Raw genomic sequence first — 11,330 nt, 5'->3', positions numbered from 1 at the left:
ATTTCTTTTTCATGGATAATAAATCACTTTTTTTTGTTCATTTAGTTATGAAAAATTTTTTGGTGCAATAGTTGAGTGAATATTCACAATAATATTTTGGAATCTTTTTCATTTATAATGTAGGATAACATTATATTTATAATAATATAATACAAGTATTATTATAAATATATTTATTATTATTATAATTTATTATTATAATAATATTTATAATAATATATTGTAATCTTTTTGTATCATTTATAATGTAGGATAACATATATTTATATAGGATAATTTTCATTTTAAGATACTTTCACAACGTGTCTAATTTATTTCCTATTTTATAATCAAATAGATCCTATATCGGATCTCGAAAATTTTAGAAGACACAATATTGAGAAACATCCCGTGTTTGAATATAAAGAAAAAGTAAATTCTTCAGAAAAGTGTGCAATTTACTTGTGAAACTTTGATCAGTAGTAGAGGCAAGAAATTAAAAATCTTTGCGAAAATTCGGGCATTGGAAATTGAGGAAAGGCGAGTAGTTAAAAGTCGAGGATTATTAAGCCATCGTGGGGTTAATGCTCGAGACTCAATTCGAGCCAGCATTCGCCGATTATAAGCGTAATTCGAGAGTCTGTTACGATCCTCCTTTTCCTCCTTCCTCTTCGATTCTTGCTACCCTTCCACGCGAACACCCTGTTATCAAGCTAATTAGCTTTGCACGGGGTATCGGAAGGGCCTGTTACGTTTTATTGTAAATACAGCCCTCGTTTCGAGATGGAAAATGATGTTGATTAGTAAATTGGTTCCTGGTTTTGATAATTAGAGGATGATGAACGATTAGATAGATATTTTAGTTTTCCAAGCTAAAGTTAAAAAGAAAGAATATTTTTCAAGTGCTTCATATTTTTTTTCATGAAAATAATTGATTACTTTATCAAAAAGAAAAAAAGAATATCAAGAAATTATTAACCAACATTTATATTTAATCTTAATCAAAGCTTATCTAATAATTCTTTGTACAATTAGAAGATGAAGTAATTAACTTAGAAAGGAATCCAATTTTCTATCATTCTCAAATTAACCTATCAACCAACCTACGCATCCATTGTGCTCTCATTAAACAAAGTTTTAACAATATTGAATTTTATCAACCGCAATACCGTTCCAAACTAAGCCTCCGCTTCCAAAAACTCGTTACTCTCCAACTAAACCGTAACCAGAAACTTTATATTATTACGCGTAAAGCAACTATCGCATCGATAACGAAATTTATTTATTATTTATTATTTATTATAGGAGGAAAGAATTTTTCAAAGGGATAATAATTTTTAATATACGCGTATACTCACACGTGCGACGCGATTGGATAAGATGGAGGACGATGTAACCAGGAAATCTATGAGCCGAGGACACGTGTCAAGGTGCGATTTGAACAGTGGAGACGCGCTGCTAATGCTCGCGTCTATTTGGCCTTCTCGCGCCGATTCGGCTTTGATCCACGAGCGTGTCGCGCCACGGTTTGCTACACGCCCTGTAATTTCACTTCCGCTCGTATTGCTCGTACAGAACGAAATTCTCGATTTTCGAATTCTTCTATTTCTTTCTTTCTTTTGACGAAGGAAGGAAAGAACGTGTCTCCAAGATTATATTATTTATATATTTCTGTAAAATTGTCAGCCTGAGAAATGAAATATCGTGATTGGTAAAATTTTTTTTATATTCGATATTCATTTTAATATTCGTATTTTACCCCTCGTGCATCTCGTTCGAAAAATATCGCAGAATATTGTTGTATCGAAAAGCTGCACATTTAATCTTTTCACTGTGCTCGATGATGCACAGTATGTACGTAATAGTTTAATTATAATAGTTGTTAAGAATTTTTCTTCGATAAATCGTTTTTAGAGATCGAGTATTTCGATCAACGTGAAACGATATATTCGATTGTTTGTAAATTTATACATTGCATTAAATTTTTGTCGGTTGTTAGATAAATAAGTCGTTAAATAAGTCTAAAAAAAAAAAGAAAATTTCTTTCACATGTTAGGAAATGTAAGAAAGGGTTAATTTATCGAAGATTAATGAATAAAATCGAAAATCTTGATAAGGTACAAAATTCTACTAAATTTTCCCATCACCATCAATTCCCAGAGGGGAATCGTTCCACAATTTAAGAAAACCACCTTAGAAAAAAAAATTTGACCTCCCTCGAATCTCTTTCCTTACAACTATTTGCCCGAATTTCCATGTAACCGATAACATCCCAAAAGGGATGCAAGAGGGGCTTACGGGGATAGATCGATATCGGGCAGACAGTTTGATCGTCGAACCCGACTAAAGCCGCGTTTACATTAAGCGAATTTGGTTGAATGAATCAGTAGATCAACGAGAAGATCAGCTTATTCCGATCGAAGATTATTTAAACGCGATTTCTTTTTTTTCCAAATCTATCACATTTGCATATCTTTGATCGATCAACCTCAATCTTTAATCTAATTAATGCGAGTAAATTTTTCTCACACACGATTGTATCCTACACCCTCGTTCTCAATTGTCAAAAAAAAATATATATAACGTTGAACAATTTTCAATTAAATCGCTCAACTATTTCAAATATTATCCCCAATGTAGAAACATTTCACAAATCGAATCGAGCAGAACAGGAATCGTTTCAAATCGATCTATCAAAAATCGACCTCAACCGAGCGACTCGCGGAAGGCAACAAAACTCGCGCAGCACCCCCCGCCGTTTCCTTAAGCGTATGCATGACTCTCGACCGATTCGGCCCTGTTAACATATAAATTGCCGCTTTAACGGGCAGACAATCGGGGAAGCCTTGGTGGGCGCGAAGGTGACGATGCCTTCGGTTAAAGGGAAACGAAACTACCCCAAACTGCGGTTGGACGAGGGTGGGAGGATAAGTCGCCGGGAGGCACGTGACCGACAGAGAGGACGAAGACGGAAGAAGAGTCGACGGGGGAAGGGAAGTCGAGAGGACACGGGCGAACAACGAGCCGACTGGGGGAGGGGGAGGCGGTAGGACAAGAAGAGAAATAACAAGCGGGATGGGTGGTGGATTCAATTCAATTTCCTAAGAAACTCTTTAGTGTTTGAGATATACAGCCGGCGAAAGGGGGGTAGGGGATCGACTAACTAAGGAACCGCGGCGGAAAAGAGGGGTGAAAACGAACCGAGAAGAGACGAACTGCCCCCTCTCCCTCCTTCGAGGAAGAGTCTCGAGGAAACAGAGGGAATTCGGTCAAGCGAGAAGGAAACACGATCGAAGGAACGAGAAAGAGAGAGAGAATTGTACACGAAGCGCCGCGTGTTGTTATCGAGGGCGACGAGGAGGGCGAATAGCGCGAGTAGCAAGATGGACGAGGGATGGAAGAAGAAAGAAAGGAGAGGACGGGCCCCGTCTTCCTTCCATGTAAACGAGAGAGAGAGAGAGAGAGAGAAGAAGGGTGACTAACTGACCGAGGGTGCCAGGAGCGCGCAGGGGAGTAAGGATTCTGTGCGCGGGCGCGAGGCTGGCGCAAACTCTTCGTGCAGCATCCCTCGTCAGTTGCAAGTGAGGAACTGTCGCGTCCGCGTGGCGTTGCGAACGCGGCGTTAGAACGCGACGTTACGGGAGCGCGCGCGCGTCCCCTCCCCCCCCAGCTCCGGAGGATTTGCCGGCTTCTCTGTCTGTGTCTCTCTCTCTTTTTTTTCTCTCTCCCCCTTTGCGCCCCCCTCTTTTGTGAAGGATTTCTCTCTTCCGCGAGACACGACTGTTGTACTGTTCGGGGTGGAAAAGCCTGGAACCAGCCGATTAACCGATCGACCACCAAAGCAAAGGGGGGTCAGATGTCGCACGCGGCACCGGCCCCTTGACCTTCGCCGCCACGTTGTGACCGCCGAGGAAGGTGAGGACCATCGCGCCGCCGGATGATCGCCGGGGAAGGATCGTTCTCGACCTTGGGGATCCTTGGAGCCATGGATAAAGACGTTCGACGGAAGTGCGGGAAAGTGCGACGTGCTCTGTTCCACCTGCTGCTGATAGTGGGGGGTAAGTTTCTCGGGGAGGGGGAGGGAAGGGCGACGAGAAGTCGAGGCGATGAAGTGATTCGACGAACGTTTGTCGAACGTGTTACGTAATAAGTGGGGATTTGAACGTCCAAGGAGGGAAATCGACTCTGCGAATACCGGAAACCGAGGGCAGGATAACCTTATATAAAAATAGGGGTAGTTTACACGTCGTGATAATCCCATCCGAAGAGAATGAAGTTTGGATTTCGAGTTTAATATCCATAAGTGGCTCCCTCAATTTCAGACAAGTTTCTCACTCGAGTCGAATTTATTCTATTCCCAACCCTTTCGATAAATAAATTTTCCTCGAGTCTCAGGATATCTCGAATTTGTTTGCACTCTTAACGAGCTGCTTGAAGATCCAACGGAGAAGGAGAAGAGGGTTGGCAGAGAAGACTTTTCGAGTCGATAACCGACTCGAGACATCCCTCGAGATGATCGAGATCGAGCATCGTGGATGATCCTCGTCGAGCATTTCGACTTGATCGAACGCGAATTTTAAAATTTTTAAAGTGGACGAGCGATCGTTCCTTCGATTTGTTTAAAAGTATGGATTTTGTGACGATTTTTCTTCTTCTTTCATCATTTTTCTCAGTTTCGTCGGTTGGACAGTTTGACGGGTATTAATTCTCGAGGAATTAATTCGATATCTCGCGTCGGCCGACGTTCACGTCGTCGTGAATTTGTTCGGTGATTAGGTTAAATCGATGGAAGGAGTCCTCTCTCTCTTCGATTCTTTCTTTTCTTTTTTGGAAGAAGGAGAAGGTTTTATTAAAATAACAGTTGATGTAATTGTCGTTGATGCATCCCTTCAAATTAATAAGATCAACGTCTTTCTTTTTCTACGGAGAGTCTCCGAGCTAGCATTCGAGAAATTTCATAAGATGAATTTATTTATGATGCAACAGGAACGAATTTTCTTCTAGCGTTTTCTATATAACCTCTCCAAGTAATTGACAATATCGATCTATTTTCGAAACTCGCGTGATAAATTACATCGACGAAACACAATCTCTACGAAAGACAATTTTGGATACTTACTCTTTATCAATAAATTTTTAAAAAGAATAACATCGTTCTCCTTATGCAAATTCTTTCCTCGAACGAGGATATGTAAGCCAATCGAATTATCCATACATCTCCGATCGTTCGAATGATCTCATCGTTGAATGAAAATTTTCCCTGAACTTTTCTTATTTCCCCAGCTTCATCCCCCGAAACTTGGTTGATTCCAATCTGCTAATTGCCAACCTGCCTTTGTCCCTCATCCTTTCCTTTATTAGAATGCGAAAAAGACGGCGAGGGATTGGAAAAAAATCCGCCCCCTCCTTCTTTTCACGACGATGTTTCTTTTTTTCCTCCTCTTCTTCCGGCATCCCCGTCGCCGGATGAAAGGGGATGCTCGTTTCGCCGCCACGTATTGATGCCTCCCCCTCTTCCAATTCGAGAGACCAACCACCAGATACAACACCCTCGTCTTGACTTTAATCTGCTAATTGCCGTTACACGCGCCTTTTCCATCCCCTCTTTTGTCCTTTCCTTTTCACCCCTCCTCGACGACTATCGTCGTCTCGATTTTCGAAAGAGGAGATTTTGTTTTGCTCGCAAATTCTTAATTCAACCTTAATGGCCGATCTAATTCGATTCGCCCCGGGAAACGAACTTGGAGGAATTTAATTGGCTTGGAAGAGAAGAATTTATCCTTTTTTCAAAGTTTTGGGAATGGAATACGAAGAATCTGAATTCTTGTCGCGTTTGATATTTGTGAATTTGATCGTGAAAGTGATCGTGCATTTGTGATCGAACAAACAACGTTACTTTTGAGTGGTAATTGGAAGAAGTATTGGAAGTTTTTCTTTTTTTTTTTTTTAATTTTTCGATTCCCAAGGATGATGAGAATCGTTACTTACAACTACTTTGTGGAAATGTTGTAGATCGAATCGTGTTCTTGGTTCTGTTCTGGTGCAAGTAAAAGATGTACAGGACACTTTACAAACGATGCTTTCCATAAAAACGCAATAAACGGTGTGGACGCGTTGCAAATGTAAACCCATAAATAGCGTACCGTGGCCATTAACTGTTCGCCATTCGCTGTTTGGCCAGAAATGATATTCATTTATTTTCAGACACGAGGATACACGAATCGTTGGCTACAGCTTATAAGTGGTGGAAAAATAGTATCATAAAGGGGAACAGATTTTTCGAGCAGCGTCCATCCTATAAATTGTCTAAATCTGTCTAATTTTTTTTATCGAACAAACAGAGACGTTTATTTCGTAATTTCATCAATTAACAAAGAGAATCATGATCCTATTAAAGAAATTTTTACAAAGATTTATTATTATATATATATATATTAATATTTTCTATAGAAAATTTCTGATAAACTCACGAAAAAAAGAAAAATTACAAATCCTTTTGTAATTTCCTCTCGATTTGGTCTAAAATTGTTCCTCATTGTCTCAGAAAGAGATAACGAAATTCCTCGATCGACAAGGAGATTAATTCGAAGCTGCTAATTCCATCCTGTCCAAGCTTTCTTATTATCGCGTTCGTTGCAAACTTGGCTCGTGGCCCCAATTATACCGAATTACTTGATCGAATTATTCGCTCGTCACTGTTCAACGAGAGCTCCGAGGTCCAATTGCCGACAGAGAATTAATCGTCCGTAGAATAGTACCAAGTTTCTCCAAGATGCTTGTACATTGTTGACAATTCATTCAGATTGAAATAGATAATCCTTACGAGTACATTTTATCGTGTATCGATGAGATAAGATCGATATTTTCGTAATTGAAACGCACTTTGTTCCAAACTTCTTCGTCAATTCTTCAACATCGTGATATTTTTTTCTTTTTATAGGATATCAGGAACATTAAAATTCGATCAAAGAAGAACACTTTTCTTAATAATTAAAAATATTCGAAATATACATCTTGTATACGCTTCTTCTTTTCGCGAGATTCGTGACGCAGGAAGGGTAACGATTGACAAAGGTGAAACCTTTTCGAGGCCACGAAATTGAAGTAGTAATAATAATAAGGGGAACGAAAATGCATTGATATCTCGCGTCCACAAGCGGAAAGCCGGAGGAAGTGGATCAGCCGGAAGAAAGCGAGACAGAGAGGAAGATACTCTCTAGGATGCGCCTCCTAGCCGACGACATTGTTTCCTTTTCGATTCCGCTTCCTTTTTTCACCCACCACCCACCACCTCATTTCTCTCTCGTCGCTTTGAAATCCGAGGCACGAAGGATGCAAGAGTAAGAGAGAGACAGAGAGAGGTTTGCGCGGTTCGAAGACCTCTCATCGACTCCGAACCCCCTTTTCCTCGATTGTTCCACCCTCTCGTGTTTCAACGGTTGCTCGTCATCTTCTTGCTCTTTGTCCCTGGAGAAAGGAGAAGTCTTTCGACGCTGGCCGAGAGAGAAAGAGAGAGGCAGAGATCTCGCCATTCTCGGACATTCGATCCTCGTTCGTTTCTTCGAGAAGAGGAGGGAGGGAAAGGGTGTTCTTTTTTTATTTTCGAAATGCCTCTTCCCTTTAACGATTCCTTCCCTCATCTCCCGGCCGTTTTGTAAACTCTTCGTGCACGTGTTTCGAATTTTATCATCTCTTAACTAGTATCTAAATAAAGTTGAAAGTAGCGATGGGTATAAACGGATCGCGAACAAAGACAGATCGAAAGTCTTTTTACATTTCCTTTATTCCAATATATACGTGTATAATAAACGATAGGATCAAAATTCATTAGTAGTACCTAAATAAAGTTGAAAGTAGCGATGGTTATAATCGGATCGCGAACAAAGATTGATCGAAGATCTTTTTACATTTCCTTTATTCCAACATATAGATGTATAATAAACGATTGGATCAAAATTCATTAGTATCGTAGTATCGTAGTATCTAAATAAAGTTGAAAGTAGCGATGGGTATAAACGGATCGCGAACAAAGACAGATCGAAGATCTCTTTACATTTCCTTTATTCCAATATATACGTGTATAATAAACGATTGGATCAAAATTTAATTAGTAATACCATATCTAAATAAAGTTGAAAGTAGCGATGGGTATAAACGGATCGCGAACAAAGACAGATCGAAGATCTCTTTACATTTCCTGTATGCCAATATATACGTGTATAATAAACGATTGGATCAAAATTTAATTAGTAATACCATATCTAAATAAAGTTGAAAGTAGCGATGGGTATAAACGGATCGCGAACAAAGACAGATCGAAGATCTTTTTTACATTTCCTTTATTCCAATATATACGTGTATAATAAATCGGATCAAAATTCATTAGTGAACAAGTGCAAGTACAACATCGTCGATATACGATTTCTCGAAAAAGAGGGAGAGTTTTGAGGGGGGTGTACGGATAATGGGCCCGCTTCGATGATTCATCGAGGGTCAGATTTGCATATTATCCTGCCTCTCGTTTCCAGCGCCGGTTGGAAGGATGGCTGGAAGGATACAACCGGTGGATGATTGTATTAAGTCAGCGACGCGTTGATTAATCACCAGGGTCTGCCTTTAGTTGCCCTCGCTCCCATCCGGAGATACGATGATATTTCCAGGTCGAGGCTCGGCCACGTTCAGTCGAGGGTCGAGATGAGGTTTCGTTAATTAACGAGCCTCTATACAACCGGAATGCTGATTAAGGATAAAAACTGTACAAATTAGACATCTCTCTTGTTAATTACAACATCGTGGTATCGTCGTCTCGAGAGTAGGGAAGGGAGGGATTCAAGGAACCGATTTTCCACCACTTCAATTCTGCTCTTCTCTCCTTCTTTGGAAAATTTGAAATTTTAGAAGATGAAAGATAGAAATTGAAGAAGAAGAATGATTGGGAATTAATCAATTTTTCGTTGGTTTTTTGAGTTGAGTCTTGAATGAAAGAATTGTATTCTCCCTGTTGTATTCCTGTATTTTCAATTCAAATTTTAACGATTGAAATTAGAGACAAGTTGATATTTCTGATGAGGTCTTCTTCCGGAAAATGAATCCAGCGAAATTTCAATGCAAAATACATTATCTCTTTAAACGGTTGTATCGCGTGGACAAAGTTATTACTCGGTGGAACGATGCATTATGAAAATTTCTATATTATTATTTTATTCAATGTGTATACGTCAGAGTGATATCATAAAAATTCGAAATTAACGTAACAACGTTCGACTGTAATGATAATGTAACACGATGATGGCGACAAAAGAAAAAAAAAAAAAAGAAAATGTTTAAAATTCAAAGTTGATAAGAAAAACGTTCTAATCAACAACAATTCGATAAACTCGGCGAAAAAGAATCTTGTCGAGAATATATTTGAATACGACTGGTTTTCAAAAATTCACGCGACCAATTTACCCAATGAAAAATTATTTGGAATTTAAGAGGAAGCTCGGTGCTTCTGACCGAGCAAACGTTCATTCGTTAACAAGTCTGGAACGTTATATATTTATTTCCTCCCTCCTTCCCCTCCGCGGCAATCAAGGAACACAAACACTGGCGGGAAGAAACTGGGGCAACGATTCGTCGGATGCAATTACATCTCCCTTTTCTCCTTTTTCCCTCCCCCCTTCTCTCGCGAATCGCGAATCCCGAGCATTGACATTTCCATCGGTCTCGACGAGGCTCGCATGAATATTCAAGGGTTGGGGATGTGCGAGCTGCATCCAAGGAGGACGCAGATCTTCCTTTCGATGCAGTATGCAAACATAATACACCGTCATGCACCGTCAGTGCCCTTCTTTCCGTGACGCGGCCCTCCTGGGGATCCCGTTAGGATTATTCCACATCTGACACTGACGACGAGACCCACGATCCTCCATCCGAGATCTTTCTATTTATCTCCTCTCGTAGCAACGTTTTCGAAACGTTGATTTCTCGAAACTCGAGAGTCAATTCGATACTGTCGAGTTGGTGATTTCTGAAAATCGTGTGAAACGACTTTTCTGAATTTTCTGTCAAAATTAGAAAAAAGAAAGAAATTTCAAGGAAAAGAATTCAACTGTCGCGGCGGAGAATTCGAGCGAAGATGGAGCGAAGGAAAAATATTCTTCAATTTTTACATTATTCTCTTGATGAACGATCGAGTTCAAATTGAAGCGAGAGTTCATTCACGCGTTCGCACGACCGAGTATCGCGTTACACCGTTTGCCCTCGATACCGAGGGCCGATATTTGGAGGATATAGGGGGTGATAAATGTTAACCGGGGGCCACCAATCAGATCCTCCAATGGAGGAATCAAGTTAATCCGGGATAGCGATTTACCGTCTTTCCATCGATTCCCATCGCCACTTACCGCCTATTTCAATCGGAGCTCAGTGACACGGAAGAGACAAAGGATCAAAGAGTACATCCACTCCATTTACATAATGGAGGCTTTCGATTTTGCGTGGATGGAACCGATCAATGTGTGTATGTGTATATGCACATGCGGGAACGAAGTGTGTGAATCGAAATAAAAAGAGATAATAAAACATTGGGAGACGATGAAATTATTTACAATTGTTAAATAGGAGAATATATTTTTCCACGCGTATCGAGGATGTCGATGTTCAACGAAAATTCATAGGAATAAGAAATCCAGGGAGAGTATTAGATCAACAAAGTGTGTGAATCGAAATAAAAATAAAAAAAAATAAAATTATTTATAATTGTTAAATAGAAGAAAATTCATACCAATGATAATTTATTCGTCGATAATAGGAATAAGAAATCCAGAAAGAATATTAGATCAATAAAGTGTGTGAATCGAAATAAAAATAATAAAAAATAAAATTGGAAGACAATAAAATTATTTATAATTGTTAAATAGAAGAAAATTCATACCGATGATAATTTATTCATCAATAATAGGAATAAGAAATCCAGGGAGAATATTAGATCAACAAAATGTGTAAATCGAAATAAAAATAATAAAAAATAAAATTAGGAGACAATAAAATTATTTATAATTGTTAAATAGAAGAAAATTCATACCGATGATAATTTATTCAAGGAGAATATTAGATCAACAAAGTGTATGAATCTAAATAAACATAATAAAAAGTAAAATTGGGAGACAATGAAATTATTTATAATTGTTAAATAGAAGAAAATTCATACCGATGATAATTTATTCGTCGATAATGGGAATAAAAAATACAGGAAAGACGGAGAGTATCGAGATTAGGCGATCGACTAACCCTAAACACAACAAACGGAATGGAAGGTAATGAAGGAGAAACAGGGCGATAACGAGGGATCCTGATCGGGAGGAACA

The 11,330-nt window shown here is 39.2% G+C and overlaps 1 protein-coding gene and 1 long non-coding RNA gene across 2 annotated transcripts in view; both read left to right on the top strand.

Moving 5' to 3' along the window:
• The window catches only part of LOC102672326, a 23,425-nt gene extending 20,054 nt beyond the window's left edge, over positions 1–3,371 (top strand). Inside the window, exon 5 of the long non-coding RNA XR_004151758.1 lies at positions 3,359–3,371. This is a non-coding gene — a long non-coding RNA (uncharacterized LOC102672326). The remainder of the gene's footprint in view (positions 1–3,358) is intronic.
• Positions 3,372–3,898: 527 nt separating this feature from the next.
• LOC102672432 overlaps positions 3,899–11,330 on the top strand; it is a 137,579-nt gene continuing 130,147 nt past the window's right edge. Inside the window, exon 1 of the mRNA XM_006609296.2 lies at positions 3,899–4,037. Coding sequence (XP_006609359.1) covers positions 3,917–4,037 — 121 coding nt within the window. The 5' untranslated portion in view covers positions 3,899–3,916. The remainder of the gene's footprint in view (positions 4,038–11,330) is intronic.

The sequence above is a fragment of the Apis dorsata genome, unplaced genomic scaffold (genome assembly GCF_000469605.1).
Source record: "Apis dorsata unplaced genomic scaffold, Apis dorsata 1.3 scaffold_52, whole genome shotgun sequence".
Classification (NCBI taxonomy): domain Eukaryota; kingdom Metazoa; phylum Arthropoda; class Insecta; order Hymenoptera; family Apidae; genus Apis; species Apis dorsata.
Note: the sequence above shows the minus strand (reverse complement) of the source record. Positions and strands in the feature narration are given on the sequence as shown.